We start from the raw sequence: 19,788 nt of genomic DNA, 5'->3' as shown, positions 1-19,788 counted from the left end.
AAGCTGAAGTATCCAGTTGGAGGCAGGAACAGGAAGTAGGTATATCAAACTAGTCTGCGGAGATTTTTCCAACTAAATCTGCTCTAATCTGTTGAGTTTTTTCAAACTAGACCTACTCCAAGTTACATGAACCCTCCTTTTAAACCCCCACCTCCTACTACACGCGCACAACACACCCCCCCCCCACACCCCCCACACCCACCATCATCACCATTTTAAAACTCCTAAGTAACACTGCCGAATCAAACTGAAAGAAATTTATTTTGAGTTAGTAGTCTTTGAGTTGCTAAGTCTTTAATTCAAAACAAGTCTTCTAATTGTATAATAATACTGATAACTACTATTCATGGGACATATTTCTCGGCAACATTTCATATTTTATCATCACATTTAATCTTCAGAAAAATTCTTCCAGAATATGTATTATTTTTGTTATTTTAGAGCCAATGAAACTCAGGCATAGAAAAGTTAAGAAAGTTGCCCAAGGCCACACAGCCCGTAAGTGCCAGAACTGGAGAACTGGAATTCAGATTGAAATCGGTTTCATTTCAAAGCCTGGCCACTTTACTGAGTGCAATTGCTGCTCTTTCAGTAATGAACATAAAGTAATAATGAGTAAAAGTTGAGCAAGCTTTGTCCTAAGAAATCTTTCTGTCCTGTGTGTGCCCCTGGGTGACAGTGCTACCTAGCTGCACCACGCCTAAGTGCAGGGTGAAGAAGAAAGCTGCCAGTGACTGGAAGTCTGCTCACGTGGGAACCTGGAGCACAGGGAAACACAGTGCGACCCTGGACTGCAGGCACACTTATCAGCTGACCCTGGCATTTCACCCATGAAAAACATTTGTTAACCTTTAAACTGCCTCAGGCGTGGGTGTCATAAAAGAAGCGACATTGTCTGTTTGGCCACTTATGTAAACATCACTGTGACTTCTGAAGCTTCAGGCTAAATTCTGACGAACCTTTAATTTTGGAGATGGTAGCAGGAGAAAACTCTACTTGAAAAGCAGGACGTCTCTTTCTTTATGGACACAATTATTTCATATTCATGGACCACCTCCAATTGCACTTGTTCTTTATAAGCATTCGAGATGGTCGTTTAAGCCAGCACAAGCTATTCTATTTAAAGGTATTATATACCTACCTTACCAGGCATTTAGTAGAAGGCATAAGTTTTTAAATCCCCTTTTTCAGAAAGAAAGCAAAGCACATCCATGAATGTATTGATTTGTTAATTCAACAAATATTTACTGATGTGCCAGACACTGTCATAAGCCGTGGGGGTGCAGTGGGGGACAAAGCCAGAGGCCCTGGCACCCTAATGGTGACATCCGAGAGAGGGCTCAGCAGATTATACCCAGGTCAGAGTACACCTGTGTCTCCCACCGTAAATGCTGTGACGTAATGACAGCTCATGAAGGGCAGGGTGGCCAAGGTGAGACATTTGATAGGAAAAAAAGGCATTTTATTTGTACATTTTTTAAAAAGTAGTAACTTAAGACAGTGACAAATGAATGTTTCACACTAATGCCAGAGAAACCCAAGGACAGCCTCCCAGAGATGGTCCACCTTCTGCACACGTGGGCGGCGGCAGCCTTACCTGCTGACGGTATTCAAAGATGATTTGGTCAAACATGCTGATGTGTGTGTTAGTGCCCCGGGAGCGCCTGAATCTTTGAAACTTTGATGGAGTGGTTCTTCAAACAGAGGCTGTACACACAGGCCACTAGAGAAAGTGTGTAAATATAGGTGTTTGTGTGTCATTGAACTTTCCACCTTTCCTTTTAGGGTGAAAAAGGAGCTATGGGAGAGGCTGGACCCAGAGGGCCCTACGGTCTGCCTGTGAGTTCTCTGTCTCGGGCGCGGTCCCCTTCTGCATGCATAGATGACCTGGTACTGGCACGGTTAACCCATCCCTTGTGGGGCACACTAATCACACTAGAGGAACAAAGATCAACCCACTGATTCCCCGCAACGCTAGTGTTACGTGTGCTTCAGAGGCAGGGCATGCTCACGTCCTTTGCCACCTACATACGGACACACACCCGTGCCCTTCACGAGGTTGAGAAGATCCGAGACTGTCCAGAAGGCAAAAAGTACTACCCTAAAGGCGATTCCACCTGTCAGATGATGCCTTCCTCTGCCATCTGACTGGACGCCTATAACTCTCACTTCGTTGGAAGGTCGCTGTCCCAAAAGTGGGTGTGAAAGCTTTATCCAAAACCACTTTCTTCAGGCTTTATCTATTTGAGTAGGTTAATACTGAAACCACTCTTGCTAATAGAATTTATTTCTCAAGTTGATGTTTACAATGACTTTGATGTCCGACCTCTGTAAGTTACTGTGGTGACAAACGATCTTCAGAACATAGAATGTTTATCGTCTTTGTCTTCTGAAAATTCTCAGTTACTTCAAATTGAGGCCCAGGTTTACTTCAGAACATTAGCTCTGGGGTAATTACGGGTGCTTCAATGGGGCGGGGTAGGACAGCAGCAGAAGCATATACGGTGTGAAGGTTTTCAGCCCTCATCTACCTTCTACACACCTGTGCCTTCCAGCCCACAGAAACTGCAATAATAACCCTAAACCATGATGACGTCAGTGCTGCAAGGCATGCTGATTTTGAAATAGGTTTCAAAATCAAATTGATGGAATGAAAGTCACTTTGGGTGGATCCGTCCTGTGACACAATAGGGTCATTGCCCTCATAACCTGCACCGTGGTGGGCGAATTATCATCCTTGCATAACAACAGTCTTATGACTCTTTTTATGTTTGGGGTCGTTCATTGACAAAGCTTACCTAAACATGGTTTTTGAGTGGTGACCTTCACGCCCTCGATATTCATAGACTAGGTACACAGCTAGCCAAATTAAAACCATATTTAACAATAACAGTTTTCACATTCTCTGCTCATTTATGAGCTAACTACTAAGTTATCAAATTAACATGGATTTGCATACTCTATTAGTGCTGGTGTGTTTCTAAGTCAACTAAACAGTATTTTTGCTTTCAACTTATCCCTGGATTGATAACGTGGATACCAAGCATTAAACTTCAGCAAAATAACAGGCTATTTAACCGAAAATGTAATAAAAACTTTTCATGACCTGAACTGCAGCACTAATAGTCACTTCGGTTGATTCAGTGAGAGAAGTCGGTGTCACTAATCAGTAGAGAATCCTTTGGACGTCTCTGAAGTAGTTGCTCTAATACTGGTGTTGCATGTCCAGGGAGCCTTAAATAAAACAGTAACCGATTCGTGAAACTTAGGAACACTAATGTAGCTACTGTGGTTCTTTGGCAGGGGAAAGATGGAGAGCCTGGTCTCGATGTAAGTAGTATGGACAATAAACATCTTCCTATTACAGTGGATGCTGATGGTCTCCATCATCAACAACAGCATTCTTTTTCTGTGCACATAGTTATGCATACAGCATACATTGTTGTGCATGTAGACAGCAAGAGAAAATACACTACTAGTGTTTGCATGAGATAAATAGAAAAAACCGCAATTGTCTGCTATAAAATTCATAACTGACAGTTGTAGTGGCACTTCAAAAATACTTTCCCAAATTAAGGACAATCTTAACATCTGCAGTTGAACCACTTATGTTAAAATATGCATAAAATGGAAATATATTTCACATGCTGCCCTTAGGGAGTGGTATATTATGTCTATTCTCAAAGCTGTTATGCAATACTTTTAGCGTAAAGTCCCTGTATCTTGTAGTAACATAATTCTTTAAAAATAAAGAATGTCAGAAGTCAGTGCCTCTTGAATAATCACTGCTCATCCTGTACTATGTGAAGAATAACAATGCAGAAGTAATGCGGTCACTGTTTATTGAGCACCTGTTGTGCACAGGCGCCATTCTTGTACTTTATGTACGTCATCACAGTCAACACTCGCGCTAACAGTCGTGTGGTAGATGTCATTAACCCCATTTTATACTCAAGGCACTAAACGGCTGAGAGGTAAGTGTTTTGCCCAAAGCCACACAAATCGGTGAACTTGCCAGGATTCAAACTAGGATTCTGAAATTCTCTCCACTATACATTTCTAAGAGAAAAAGCAAGAAACCTGTAGTATGTAGACAACTGAGATGTTAGAAAACAATATTTCTAAGTGCTAATTTACCTAAGTTTTGAAATTGTTGGGCCTGCCATCTTTGTTTATATTTGTGTTCGGAAACATGAAACCTTAAATTTCTTTTCCAGTACAGTTTTGCCGCAGTTACATCAGTGGATCTTTTTGGTTTGCTTTTATCCTTTAGGGCTTCCCTGGTCCACGAGGCGAGAAGGGTGATCTAGGAGAGAAGGGAGAAAAGGTGACCTGTCTGTCTTGCCTGTCTTGGTTGATTTTCTCATGCTGTCTGCTTTGCTGTCAGCCTGTGCGATTCTTTCACGCGTGTAGTCTTTCTCCATGCTGTGCTCCAAAAACACTCTGATGCCTGATCTGAGGAGTCAGGTCTTCACAGAGGGAGGGAGAAGCCTACACTGCTGCACGTAGGGCACTGTCCTGCATAGAAGAAAACAGTTACACTCCCCACGTAGCCAGGCTACAATCTTTCGACTACTCAACACCAATTTGTTGAAAGACGTAATGTCCAGGGACTGTTGAAAATGAAAAAAAAAAAAAAAGGCGTTTATTACATTAAGGTAAAATTAAGCAGCACCACCCCGCCCTGGTCTCCGGCAGAGCTCCCTGACCCTGTGCAGCCAGCCTGTTGTTTATCTTCAGAGCATGCTCAGTAGACTTACAGAAGAGATGTCCTGTATCTCGGTTTTTTTATTGTAAAATGGAGGAGAAGCAGTGTGACTGATAGACCCCAGGGAGTCCATCACACAGGGACCAGAACTTGCCACCTTCAGATGGTGTTGATATTTTTAAATGAAGATACTGGTGTATTTTATGCAGTTGGTGTTTGCATTCTATCTCAGGACCATCAGCTGCAGGGCATGTGGGAGCCAATATCAGACAAAATGGTTTTAAGTCTAAAAGCAAAATTTGGACTATGGATTTTTAAAATCATTTTTTCCTTTCTTCTCACCCTTTGCTTGGGTCTTTGAAGGTAATTTTTTACGCTGGACACAGCAAAAGTGGCAAGAAAATCTCAGCACCTCAACAGAACAGTGAGAACCTGAGAGTGGCTGCAATGACACTTTCCCAGTGCAGATTTAAGCTGCTTCTATTTCTCAGGTTAATTCTTGTCCTGCTCTATACTTCACAACTGTTTCAAAACCCTATAAATTCTCTTGAACAGCAAAGTTCATAGCTGTTAAAAAGCAAGGCCAAATGAGAGTTGTCAGAGAAAGGGTGTATTCAGCCTGCTGTGTATTCCTCAGACCTCGAGCATCACTTAGCCGCCCACTGGTAAGGGAGCTCCTGTGAGCGGTTATGTGACAGCTCTAGCATCAGCATCGTCCATGTCATCACACTTAACTGAGCGCTGATTATGTGTTTTCCCTAAAGCTTTACATAAGTCTTTTAATCCTCATAACACCCCCCTGAGGTTGGTGCCATTCTTGGCCCCGTTTCACAGACAGGGAAACTGAGGCATGAAAGTTCTTTTATTCTGAATTATAAATTCTAACTATAAAATACACGTTTGAGATAAATTGTACATGCAAGCTTTTAGCCCAAGGTGTGTGTGCTCTAAAGATTATAGGCATTTATTTTATATTTACCTAATGGCTTGTCTGAGTCCAAATCTCATTCACTCAAAAGTATGTCACCATTATGAGGATATTCGTTTTAATAATCTTTTAAACAAAGAGATTACTAGTATTATAACTTATAAAAATGTAAAGCTACAAATTTAATCCTCAGAATAATGTTAACCACCCATACCTACCAAAATATTGCTAAATTTAAGATTCCATGATTAGAAGTTTTATATTAGGAAAATTAGATCTAAATGTGAACACTTATGTATATCATTCTTTGACATGAGAGAGAAAAATTAGCAAGAGCCCCCATGTGCTCCTACCCACAAGGATAGATGGTTTCGTGGGAATCACTAACTGTTAGAAAACTACGTTGATTAATAGTAACACTGATATGTTATTCTTTGTACAATAGTGTCTGTTTTCCATAAAGCTTGAGGTTCACTAAAATATTGCTGAAAAATGATCCCCGTGGCCTGATACAGTCAATGTCCATATGACAACACTTTTCTATTGCATGATTAATCTGAGTTGATTTACCAATCAAATAAGGAATTGAATTCTAAGTTAATAATACCCAGCCCACCTGGTGTCAGTCACACCCATGTGAAGAAGAGTCCACTGCCTTCTGGAGGAAAGAGCTCACCCAAACAAGTTGAAATCAGTTTGCTGTCATGGCACTGAAGGTATTTGCCGGGAGAGGCTGTTGATTCATCTTGCAGGAGTGAGCAATTGACTTCTGACTGCTCCTCCCATCTTTCTTCCCATCACACCTGCTCCCTTTTCACCCTGGCTTCTCAGATCATGATCAACTAAACCACACAGAATTTCTCTCTTCCCCCAATATTAAAGAAACCCAAGTGTTTTTGATTCTGAGCCTTCTGATGCAATCTTTTTGGCACACAGGAGATAAACGGGGAGCTTTCACTCACGCAGTCAGAACGAATGCATTAGTGTGAATGTTTCTCTCGTATATTTCTGTTACGTGTATGTCTTTTCACCTTTGAATATTTGTGTTGTCTTAGTTCTGAAATTTTTCGTTTTTATCGTAACTGCCATCCTGATTGCAGAATGAATATACTAATTTAAATATGTATTGTATAGTATTTTGTATTCTGTCCTGGCACCAACTTTTTGTCTATAAATATGCAGAGACTGACGTTAATGTGAAACAGCTGAGGTGCATTCCTTCCTTCTCCTCCTTTTGCCTCCTTTCCTTAATTCCTCCATCCCTATGATCCGTGCAGATTTCCACAACCTTTACCTTGATTCCTAAATACTAATTTCCATGGCTACATTCCCACTGTGTAATTATCCTGCCTACCTCATTTTTAGTATTAGCTCAACTGAGTCCAAACTGCTTTTCCTCTCTTGAGCAGAATTTCTTTTTTTTTGGCTTTTGTTACATTGTGAGTAAGCTGGAAACCCATTTACCATTGTGAACACCTGGCATGAGATCAGTAAAAGTGAATTAAAGATGATCCCTGGGTTTATACATGTCTGTTTCTCCAATTGGCAATGCTGAGAAGTGTTAGCACTTCTTAAATTTATTTACCTGACTTAATAAGGAAAGTATTTGCTTTTAGTTTCCTAAAAAACAATTTTAAAAGAAATAGAGGTGTATTTTTAATACTTTGAATATTTTTTAATGAGAGCTACAAAAAAACAATGTCATAAAATTGGATTTATTTCAAAAAGATAGAAGCTGTTCATATTCTTTCCTTTTCCTCTGGCTCAATGTAGCTTTCATCTGTTATAGGATTAGAAAAAAAGCAAGTAGACAGGTATTGAAAATTGGGTGAGGTATCCGTTATTCCTCTGAACTTCACCGGCTGTGGGCTGGCTTCCATACACTTGGTACTGTTATCCGCACCAGATCCGTGGCAGAAACACCTCATTCACAAGGACTACGAGCCTGGGGTCCAAGTCAGCCTTGACTCTCCTTTCTGATGTGTCGGCCTTTTAGCTCTCTGTCTTTCATCTTGAGTATCTTAAATAAAATCCCACATATCACTGCCCAGAATCCATTGTCACTCTGGAAGTATGTGATTTTTTTATAATATCATGCCTTACCTAAACCAGAAAACAGTGGTAAATGCCCTTCCAGACTTTTGTTGGCTAAACCATCTTTTTGAACCACCATTATTTCCCCCTCCAATAAAACCTGTGTTTCATTTAAACCCTTGCATCCACAGGGGGAAAAGGGAAAGAAAGGCAAAAAGGGGCCTAAAGGGGAGAAAGGAGAGCAGGGGGCCCCTGGACTAGATGCGCCTTGCCCGTTGGTACGTCTGCGTTGGAGCCTGGCTCCTGACGTCACGTGTGAAGGGATGAGCTGGGAGAGGAGCAAGCTGGAGGGACCCCACAGCAGGGCCATTTAACTTACACTTCAAGATGCCAGAAACATCTCTCTCAGGTTGTCCGGCTATGTCACACCTTGTCTGGCCACCGCTCTGCCTGTTCTTAAGACTCAAGTGTTGACGCCCACCTGGAATGTGAGTGGAGCAGCCGGAGAGGAAGCTGCACTGTTCCATAGGGCTCGAAAGAGCGGGTTGCCGTTGCAGACAAGCCCTAGTTATGGGATACGTCCGTTCTATTTTATTTTGTCCAACTTCACTGCGTGTTACTTTTCCCTCCAGAGTTGCGCCTCCCCCAGCCTTCTGTTACTGTGGTTATTTCTTTAGCAGTATTTGTGGATAAGTGATTTCTTGTATTAGTAACTTTATGAGTTAATCTTTACAAACAGGGATTCCGTGGCGTTAAGGGGGAAAAAGGGGAGCCAGGCCAGCCTGGCCTGGATGGGCTGGATGCCCCTTGCCAATTGGTACAGTATTTCTCTTTCCTACCACCCTGCATGCAGTTCCTTTGTTTATTACGTCTTCATCTCGATCAGTGTAAAGTGCTGCTTCTGGAGCGGGCTTTACATGACGAACACATGACATGCATGTGCATGGATGCTCCTTCAGCGCCCTGCAGTGAAGAGAGCAAGCACGCATTTCTGCCACTGCCTGCCAACTAATCTCCTGACACTGTTCTCACCACCGTCACGACCACCACGTCTGCGTTCTGGGGAATATTCACTTAATCAATATTTAAAGATTACGTTAAAATCACATAAATATCTCCCATGTAAAGGCACAGCTAGGCCATTACTTTGGATTTTACTCCTAAGTTAAACTTTTTAAAAATTTTTCTCTAAAAGATATAAAGGCGTTTTGCCTCTTCCGCTGAATTTCTGTCAGGCTGTAAATAAAAACCTAGAGAGTCAAGCCTCTGTGGTCAAGAGTTAACAATTCAAAGGAATGCTGTTAAGAGACCCGTAGAGAAGCAAGCCAAACTTCCCTGAGCTTCTAAAGATGATGAGTCTGCAGCCCAAACCCTCTTCTGTATCACGTAACCCTCTCAATTTAATGGTCTCTCCTTTTGAAACTCACTCTCCTAAAGTAGACAGAACCCCTGTCTCCATTGGCATGAACTCAAAATCCTCCTTATACTAAAATCTAAAATTCTATTGGGTGATCCTTCTCCTTGTACCAATCTGGCATTACCGAATTTCTTCCCAAATATATTATAAAGCTATTTCAAAGTGTTTTCTTTTTTACATTTAAAAAGAAAGTATATTCATATTTTCATTTCATATAAAGGAAATTTCATATTTCACATGTCTTTCACATAACGGAAAACTTTCTATGGCTGTGTTGATGGTTATACTTGGTCTGCATGTTATATTATTCTTCAGTGCTAAGCATGATTCTTTAAAGATGAATTTATGTTTCTCGAGTCTTTTAAGAGATTATATTTATAGAAAAAATTTATCCAGTCAATAATTACAATTAGAAAATCTCAATATGAAGTGCCCAGTGTTTTATTTTGTTTGCCTGGTATTGATAATAAGTAATATTTTACAATCGTTTTGTTGAGGGGGAGCATAAGCATGCCTCGTAATATAGCGACTCTTCCTGCTTCATTCGTACCATTTGCATCTGAAGAGAGCTCACTGTAAATGAAAATAAATTTTGCAAGATTTAGGAATCTCTTGGTTATTCATAATTTGTTAACTGGCTTCTGAAGAATTTTAATAGAAAAATTGATGAATGCTATGGATAACATTTTACTATAAAGATGTAAAGAGGCCTGCCTATCTTTTAATTCAATTAATTGAATATGTTCTACCAAATCTGCTTTCAGTATAGAAAGAGGAAAGATACTGGCATGTGAAGAGCTATAAACTTCAGATAGAAATGGCTCATCATTGATTATTTATCATTATCGTGCCTTCAACCATAGACCACAGTGACCAGGAAGAGATGTTGTTTCAGTTTGTTTAGTAAAGATAATTGTGGAATGTGTTTTAATGAAATTAAGAGGACTAGTACAGATTTACTATCTAAAGGTGGAACTGAGTAGACCACAATGCTTTGTAAATTACTATTTCAAAGTTAGGCATAATTTTTTTCTATACTTTATGTATTTTCAAAAGGTGTGCTCACTCTGGAAAACATTTAAATTTTCTTCATTTTAACTAATGTTGGGCATTCTATTGGGAGTTGATAATTAGAAAAAGATGCCTAGTGGGTAGAAGTCCATTTGTTAGGCCTCTGAGCATGTGAATTATGAAGTATGATCACTGTCGTGGAGCCTAAGGAATTCTTATTCTCCTCTTTGAACCAGGGGCCAGATGGGTTACCCATGCCTGGCTGTTGGCAAAAGGTAGGCTTTATAGAGTTCTTTCTAAAAGAAGCGCTCTCCCTTTCTCCTCACCTGGCCTGGCCTTTTCCATTTACAACAGACCTTTTGAATTTGACATTCCTGAAAATTGTTTGGGTATTAAAAAGCAAAAGATTTCATCTCCAGAATATCTTTCGATTAATGTGTTTACTGCTGATTTCTTCCTAAACTGATGAGTGAAAACAGTTCGTAGCAAACACTGTCATTTGGAACCTCCCTACCTAATCCTGTCTGGAATGGAAAGGGTCAGCGCATCTTAGTAATGGTTTGCTTGTCTCTCAATAAACTCCCTGTCCCCCTACTCTTTAAAACTATTCTTCCTTGTGATTCTTTTTCTAGTGATAGTCAATTACTTAGGCAAACATGCAAATACATGGTAGAACCCTGTCAATAGTAATCACAAAGCTGAGAAAGCAGAAAATGTAAGCATGACTTTTTTTCTTCAATGATGTCTTGATTTATTTGGGAGAATCTTGTTATATTTAAGTTGGCGTCCTTTATGATGTCACTTTCTTGTAGCCTCTGCATGTGGCTGCCCATAGTCCCTGTGTCTGTATTCAGTAGGGAGAGCACTCATCCTTCCCGGAGAACCTGTGAACGAAGGCTGTGTGATGATCCCTTTCGTATACAGAATATGATTTGTTTAATCTCATAATAACCCTCTGGGGTATTGCTATCCTCAATGGTGCCGATGAGGAAACTGAAATTCAGAGAGGTTAAGGAACTCCCAAGGGCACAGGGCAAGTGTATCACAGAACTAGGAGAAACAGATGAGGAAGAACAACGGCAGAACTTGAAGCAGAGAAGAGATCTGTATGTGCTGTGCTGCCGAAGAGAAGACCTATCCGTCACACCAGAGTTGTGCGAACCTGCTTATAAAGGACTGTGCATGTGGTCTCTGCTACTGAAGGATAAAGGAAATGTTCTCATGTAAAAATGAGCTGGGGGAGTATACATGCTGCTTTCATCATTTTGATTTTTTTTCTCTAACACCTCGTGGCTGATCCAGTCACTTTTATCAGGCACGCTTCATTGGCAAAACTACGTAGGCGCAGAAAGATGAGGAGAAACTGGACTCCCTTAGCTGCATCTGGTCTCACCAACTCCGTTGGCAAGGAGATCCTCGCTCTCTTACTTAACTACTTTCCCACCACTTGGCTGGGGAAAGAAAAGCCTTCCCTCTCAGTAGCGTCATTTATTTACAGCTTCCCATACTCCACTTTCAGCCTGTCAGCTCATTAGCTCCATCACATGTGAGGTCAAGCGGTTCTCAGGAAGAGGAGCCTAGCATCATATTCTCCTTCACCTGAGAAAACTATCCTTTCACCAGCATAACCCCTCTTCTCAGGATTTTTAATACTATCCTGAGCTGGAATTACCGTCTACGCTGTAACCCTTGGCCTGTGATCTAATACTATAATGACTTTTTAATACAGTCGTTGGCACACTCTCATAGAGGGAGATGGAAACAGCTTACTTTAGCCAACCTCTGACACTCTCAGAACCTGGGTTCACACCATTTTTGTCCTCTTCTTTTTGTGAGTTCATAGTAATAACAGCAACAAGCAAAGGAGTCATCATCTTTTTGGTTCCTGAAATGGCCGAACCTAGTAGTAATGTGAATAGCATCAGAAGATCAGAAATTTCCTTTAAAAAGCACATATTTTTCCACAGAATATATACTATGTTCTATGGAAGATTAAAGATCTCTTAAATCTAGCATCTTATTGTACAAAGAATAGTAATTCAGTGATAAAACTTCAGTGTTGCTCACCACACTGCCCAACACACACGAATGCACATCGTTGTGATCAACCTCCCCCAACCACCCCCCAAAAAGAAGAAACAATCAATTAGAAAAATGAATGTTCTGAAATCTCTTGTGTGGTCAATTTAGCTGCCTCAAATACACTGTTAGTCAAATCAAATTATTTTTAAGATGATATTTTAAAAAGAAGGCCAGCAGATTACTTTGAGTTAATCCCGTTTCATGTGTACCTTCGAAATATCGTTCGGTGCGTTAGCCTCTGGGCACAGTGGTGAATGTTTGACTGAAAATTCAGGTTGTGGCCACAGTGTAAATTACTGTGATTAATGAACGAGGTCTCTTGGTCATGCTTCTCTCACTAAGCATTTTTTTCACGCAAAACTATTTGATCTTTGTTTAAATCACTTCTCTTTCTAGATATAGTTCAGTTTTCTAAATTTTGAAGAAAAATGATGTACCAGTTCACAGTGTAATTCATACAGTGAGGAAATGGCAGAAGGTATAGTTAAGAAAAAATGAGCTATTAAAGTTATCATCCATCCTTATCCAGAGATTAAAAACTATTAATAGGGAAAGTACCCAAAGCCTTCAGATTTTTTAATGTTTCACTAAACTTTATTTTTCCAGATAGGGCTGACAGGTTTGCAGCAGGACTTCCTAAAGTAAGGTGACAGATTTTTAAAATCTAAAAAAGAAAACTCTTTAAAATTCTGTAGATTATTTACAAAACATTGGTAATCAAAAGACTCATCTGTTTGTTTTCTGAGATAAGGGAGAGTGTGGAGAAAGGAGTATTTCCTTCCAGCGCGTTCTCTGCCTTGACACGACTTGCGTAAACGATGAGCAATCTTCTCTAAAGACGGCAAAGGACCTGGCCTCTTAAGCTCAGCTAATAAAGCGTCTATTTTTCTTGGAGAGAGAAAAGCAAATATTTAATGAACTGGACATTCTTTTCTCATTGGCTTTTTTTTTTTTGGAGTAAAAGTATCTCCAAGATCTCTAAGTTTGTCCCTCAAAGACCATTGTCCCTCAGTTCTGTCAGACTTCAGTTCTGGGAAAATCTTAATAATTATAGCTGCTCAAAACAAGGAGCCAGAGACTTACGGTGCCTTAGATGGCAATGGAACCTGAAATACAGCTGGAAGACCTGATGGCAGGCAGGTTTACCTGCATACTATCCACAGCAGGGCAGGGCTGGCCACAGGAAAGAGGAAGCGAGAACCGAAGGAGAGTGGAGCACTATAGCCAGGAGTCAGATGCCAACAGTTCCACTGAGGTCAGAATCCTCAGCCTTTTCCACCACGTGTTTTAATGGTTGGAGAAGATTTTGTCAGTTATAAACAGGACATGTATTTTCATTATGGCACAGATGTGATAAAATCCTAATTTTCTGCTTTCCCAGAATAGTTAGTGAGACAAACACCACAAACTTCTCAGTAGCAAAAGAAAAATGTGGTTTGAAACTGTGGTGGAAATTTTGATGATGCCCTGGAGTTGTAGAAAATGTATAGGACACATATCAATTGGCTCATTGATAAAACAAACATAACAAAACTCTATTTGGGGTTCTACCAGTTTTCTTAAAATAAATGTTAATTTGGAATTTTTATCGTAGACCATTAATTCTATATATTTGTCTTTTTTTGTTGTTTGTTTTTCTACAGTGATGAATCTAACTTTCCGAGCATGAAGTTGTGTATATAATGGTCCACTTTTTATATTTATAGTTGAAAACTGAATTGCAGATTTTACAAGTCTGAGATATGTTTACATATAGCTGCTTCCTGTTGGCAGTAGAACATATGTCCATCTCTTCTTCACTTACATCTGAAATTGGGCAATATGTGAAACCAGTGAGAAGCCTGCAAAAAGTATAGATCAGTGTCTCTATATCTTATGTGAGATGTGTATTGATAAGGACATATCAGCAATAGAGAATGATTGTTCTTGCTCTTTTCTTACTTTGGGCTTGTTAATTGCATGGACAAAAAGTGCCATGAAGTAGTTTACATGAAATTGTGACCAAATATGGACTCAAAACTATGAAAATGTACTTACAATACTGACCGATTTTAGAGTCTATCATCACATCCCTCCTCTCCTTCACTGTTAGCATTGATGCCCACACCACCCACTGAAACTGACTAAAAAGCATGACTGTGTGCCACACCCACTCCTTGTTGTGCACCTTCAGATGCTAGCATGCCCTTGATGAGTCCTGTGATCACATCTGAGCTCTTATTTCTTTTGTCATCTCAAGGGGGTTACACCATGGCTGATTGCCAAAAAGAGATAAGGTGGCGGAGAGCACACACTCAAACAGTCTTGTATTTTGAGGGAGTTGCAGTCCCCGACTGCAGATCTACAGCTTCCGGTGTTGTGGCTCACGGGGCCACCTTGGTTGAAATATCAAGAGGTTCAGCTGGTTGCCACGGCCAGTTTTCCTTGGGCTGCCCTTGGCAGTGAAGACAAGGGAAGAGGACCAGGTCAGCATCCTGCGCTGTATCTCCTGTGACCAAGTAAGAAGGAGGATTACGACTGCAGGCACCCAGAAGGGCAGACTTTTTTTTTTTTTTAATAAACTGAATTCCAGCAATGTTAATATGGGTGCTTTTGGAAAATGACAGAGGCATATAGCACTGCTTTGGGGTAGGGGGTTCCTGGAATGGCGGCCCCTGTTGCTGAGGACGAAGAGTATGTACATCCCACCAAAGCTCAGGTTGCTGAAGAAATAACAAGTCCCAAGAAGGGCTCAGCTGAAATAATGTCTCCTGAAAATGGATGAGAACAACTCCTACAATCTCTTCCGGAGCTGATGTGAGACCATCCCTGCCTTCCAAGATCCAACCCATTTCAGACATTTTTTACAATGTTCTAGAAACAGAAAGATCTTTTCCATTCTTTTGAGTGCTTTTCCTTTTTAGTCCCAGGAATGTTAAGAAAAGATTTATTTCAGTTTTCATCACATTTGTTTTGAACAAATTTTTTTTAAATCAAGTCTTCAAATCCTAATAACTTGGTCCCAACCATCAAGATGACCTTTTACTAACTCCTGTTCTGAATGATTGAAAAGAATATAAACCAAACTCCACTTTCAGTTCAGTCATTGTAAAGCATCAAAGTTAAGCAATTTTTTCAGTACTTACTTTTTGACTTTTTTCATATGATGACTATAATGCACATAGTGATGATCAGTTAAGATAAAAATCAAGATTTGGTTACATTTGATAGTATTAATTCATTTCTATTTTTTGTAGTTCTATTTAGATCTAAGTTTTGTCTATATTTAGATTTCTTTATCTTTTTTTACATTTCTAAATGTTTGTCTTATGCACAGACCAAATCTGAGATCTCAGAAAGCTGTGAAATATAGTTGCCATAAAGAGAGTATTTTTTTCATCTACTTGCTCAAAAGTTACCTAACTGTATTAGACTGAGCATTTTGCACAGAAAAGAGTTGGTGGGATGTTTTCAAATGGCTTATTCGAAGTGGAATGGTTGCATTAGGAGAAACATTATCAGTGAGGAGCAGTCACACTTTCCGCTCATGGGACAATATAATTTCCCTCCTGACTTAATGCCATTTTGTGGGAAATTTTCTAGTTTTATGCATAGGTTTTCACCACCAGCTCATCATTGGCTTGCAGCAACAATAGTTAAGATAGAAGACAAGAAGCCTAAGACCCTATGATCTCTTTCATGTTATATAACCGAATGTTCAATTATACAAAATGCCTTCTTATTTCCATTAAGTTTTCAAGATTGGAAAGATGTTCAAACCATTCGATCAATCTAATTAGTAACATTTCTAGTAACATTCCACACTCTGAAGACAATTTAGCATTTTTAAAACAACAGAGGGCATTTTCTGACCATTTCTGTTGTGACATGGTTAAGAGAAGGTATTGTTTAGTGTCCGAAACAACTTGTCTTAAGCAATTTGAAGAAATGAACTAAAGGGGGTAAAACTAGTCTCTTCAAGAAAACAAACAGTGGTGTCTTGAGAAAAATCTGGTGGCTATATTTCTTCCTACCTGTCTGTCTTTCTACTCCTCTAGTAGAAAGAGGGATGGAGATAGATCACTATTTAAAACTTGCACAGCTTCAAAAGAGAATACCTCAACATCAAAGAGAAACATTTTATGGACAAAAAACATTTTTTTGAACACAGCCCTTTAAGAATACTGTTTTGTCATATGTGTATATTGAGTTTTTTGCTCTATAACTGATTTGACAACATTGACTTTTATTCCGTGATTAAAGGAAGCTGTAAACTTCCGTTACATTTATTTCTTTGGGAAAAACAACAGGGGGATGGTACTCCTCTTTGTTAGTGGAATTACCAGGTCTTAACCACCATGGATAATCTTAAACTTTTGGTTACTAAGATATGTCCAGCCATCCATTTTGTCATCAATATAGAGAATTCTCAAGTAATTGATGAATGAACTAATGAATTATGTCTGCTGATATATGTGTTGGCAGATACACATTTTTCTTAAAGATTTCTTTCTTTTAATTTATATTATTGGATAGATAGAGGATTGAGAAAAAAATACATGAAAGACACATTGGAAAGCAGTCAAGATCAGGTTCTGTTTCTGATAAGCGTCTTTTAAGGATGCCAAACTGATATGTGTTTTAGCTTTAAAATTGTTTTCCATTCAGGTTGGTGCTAATGTATTTCTTTTCCTTTTCTTTATGGACAATGCAACTCTACTATAGATAATTTCATTTCTCTGTTTAATAGCATTCCTAAACTATTAGTGTGTGATTTTATTTTCATGTATTTGCTATAATGATGGTTCCATGACCAGTCTCTCTTGATGTAAAACAAAACGAAACAGTGTACCTGTAGGTTGATGTGTGTTTACCTGGATCGTGGATCCTCTTGTTTCATGTTCATTTCGTATGCCATATGCTTTTCTCAATTTTCATTCTCATCTGTTAGCTTATATAAGTTGATTACGCATGACAAAACCAGCATTAGACAAGTCTGGACACATTCATAGAGTATCTGACACAAGTGTGCCCATATTTTTCTTCTAGTTTTCATCTTCATTATGAAAAGCAGTCTTGAAGGATTTTTCTTTCTTATTTGTTTTTATAGAAAAAATGAGAATATCTTGAATTTTTACCAAAAAGAAAAAGTCTGTTCTTGAATTTACTTTCTGTGCATGATGTTCTGATGGCACAGTAAGAACTTACACATCCAGTAGTTCATTCTACATGTCCTTTGTCTACTGTATATATATATATATATAAAACTCTAGGTGGGAAAACGGTCAAATCAGCATGTCAGTACCTATGGAAAATTGTCTGGTATCTTATATTTTTATTACTTAAAAAATGTGTTTAATTTTCCAAGGTGTTTTTTTTCTTTAATGTTAGTATCGTAGCATAAAAAGTTAACACCACTTTTCATCCTTTTTTTTCCTGCCACTGTGTATTATCTTACCCAGAAATGAGTTATGCTTGTTTGGTGGGTGGTGTTTTAATATCTTCTAATGAGTGATCATAGGAACATGCAGATATTGATATTTGAAACCTCGTTTTTCTCTATTTCTTGATAATCAAGTATATTAATAATTAACATTACCAAAAATGAACTTTTCTAATTTCTACCAAAACAAAAAAAGAAAAATCCTGCAGCCTCTAGAAAGTCAAGTCCATAACAACCTTACCTTATGTTCTCAAGAATAATAATAAAGAACAATCACATGTTGAAATCATTCATTCCTAGTGGAATTAACATACTTGACCAATTATGATTCTGCTGAATTATTTTCGAATGTAAGGACTTTCAGTCCCTACTTTTTCCCACTTTTGTTGAAATATCTTCATTTTGGCTATATTTACTATATGCCATGCCGTGGCAGAGATACTCTTCCAGCTTAAATTTTTAGTGGATTTTGTTTTTGCTGATCCAACACTGAAACATTTTAATGGCATTTCTGATTTTTTCTTTAAATGTATAAGATTCCCTATGCTGCTTATTGACAGAACTGTTCTTTTGGAAATAGGAAGACCTTTTCAACCTGACCTATTATGTTTGATTTATTGATAATTTAACAAAGTATCAACATTTCTCAAAATGCAGTGGATATTCTCACATATCTCAGAAATATTAAGAAATTGGATTCACAAAGGAATGTCTTACATATTGTTGACATTTATGTGAATATTCTTTATACTGTTGTAAATGTTTCATGCCACTTACCATTTTTAAAAGATGTATGTATCTGATTTTCCTTTAGAAAATATTATATTTTTATTTGTATTTTTTACATTTTAAAGTTCATCTCTATGTGCAGCTATTTTTATATTGCCAAAAAATCACGTAAATACAAAAGAAGAAGAAAATGCAAAAAAAAAATATTTTGGCAAGCATTACACTGCGTATTTTTCTTAATGTTTTATGGGCCAGTCTCATGTAACTGATTATTCTAAGAATGTGTTGTGTCTTATCACTGTAAATATGGCACAAACGTGTTTTTCTCCGTAGTGTAAATAATTGAAAGGCTGAATTCTCCCTGTTTGATTTCTTGCTTCAGTCTCGTGATAATTTCTCCAGCTGATGTTGCCGGATCAAAGATGCATTGTGGTTTTTGATTTGCAGTCTGGAGATACTTGCATTGTGTTCAGTTTCTAATATGTTTTGATTTGCTTTTTTAACTTGTTTTCAGGGTTCCTAGTTTGTGAGAAGTTGATCTTCAGAATTATTTTTACACTATTTATGACTTATTTTCATAATGTAAAAAGTGTGTAATTATTACAATATTAATCCAAACAATGGTAATGAATTGTATTGTTATAAAGCTTTAGTGATGTTCCATGAACACCTTGGCCTGTTTTCTCTGATTTACACACAGTCCATAAAGAATTATATTCTGCGCTTCTGAAGTGTTGCAATGCCACCACTCAATGTAGTGCACATTCTTAGTTATGGGGATTTTCTTTAAAAACTAGTACTTCCTGTTTATTAGATAGTAGTGACTCCAGACAAAGCTTCCCCTCCAACTCACTGTCTTCCAGAATTCTACATCTTGAGTAATTAAACTTCCTTAGTCCCAATTGACTCTTCTCTCTACCACATTAAATCAGTCATCATTGTGTGATTAGAATATAGTACATGGCAGTGGCTTAAATATACTGACTAATGAATGACTGGATGCCCCCGTTAAGGTCACCTGATTTACAAGTCCTGACTAAAAGAGCACACTTCTCAGTCCTCATCTTTCTTCCACTTCCCAGCAGGATTGGACACCGTTGACCCCTGCCACCCTCCTAAACACTCTTTGCTTTCATGTCCGTGTCCCTACGCTCATTTCCTCCCACTTTTCTTTCCCATTGTCCTTTGCCACCTCTCTCCTCAACCTGATCACTAGCAGATGATCCTCAGGCTCTGACCTACATGTTCTTTTGCTTTTGCCCTTCTCTCACACACTCTTTCTCTCCAGAAAAGCTCGTTCAGTCTCACAAAGACCAAGTTTCTATCCCTATTGCAGATTTTCTTCTAACTTGCAGACCAACAGTTACAGGTGTGTCCACCTGGATGTCCCACTGGTAGCTCATCATCTTCCCCTTCACAGATGGTCCCTTCCAGACATCCATATTAGAGTGAAATTC

General features: G+C 38.8%; 1 protein-coding gene across 1 annotated transcript in view; it reads left to right on the top strand.

Annotated features, from left to right (window-relative positions):
* LOC106829786 (collagen alpha-1(XXV) chain) overlaps positions 1-18,998 on the top strand; it is a 122,289-nt gene extending 103,291 nt beyond the window's left edge. Inside the window, exons 27-32 of the mRNA XM_070506455.1 lie at positions 1,786-1,839; positions 3,304-3,330; positions 4,274-4,327; positions 7,862-7,948; positions 10,335-10,373; positions 13,824-18,998. Coding sequence (XP_070362556.1) covers positions 1,786-1,839; positions 3,304-3,330; positions 4,274-4,327; positions 7,862-7,948; positions 10,335-10,373; positions 13,824-13,826 — 264 coding nt within the window. The 3' untranslated portion in view covers positions 13,827-18,998. The remainder of the gene's footprint in view (positions 1-1,785; positions 1,840-3,303; positions 3,331-4,273; positions 4,328-7,861; positions 7,949-10,334; positions 10,374-13,823) is intronic.
* The last annotated feature ends 790 nt before the right edge of the window (positions 18,999-19,788 follow it).

This window comes from Equus asinus, chromosome 3, assembly GCF_041296235.1.
Source record: "Equus asinus isolate D_3611 breed Donkey chromosome 3, EquAss-T2T_v2, whole genome shotgun sequence".
Taxonomy (NCBI): Eukaryota; Metazoa; Chordata; class Mammalia; order Perissodactyla; family Equidae; genus Equus; species Equus asinus.
This window is presented reverse-complemented; position numbering and strand designations above follow the sequence as displayed.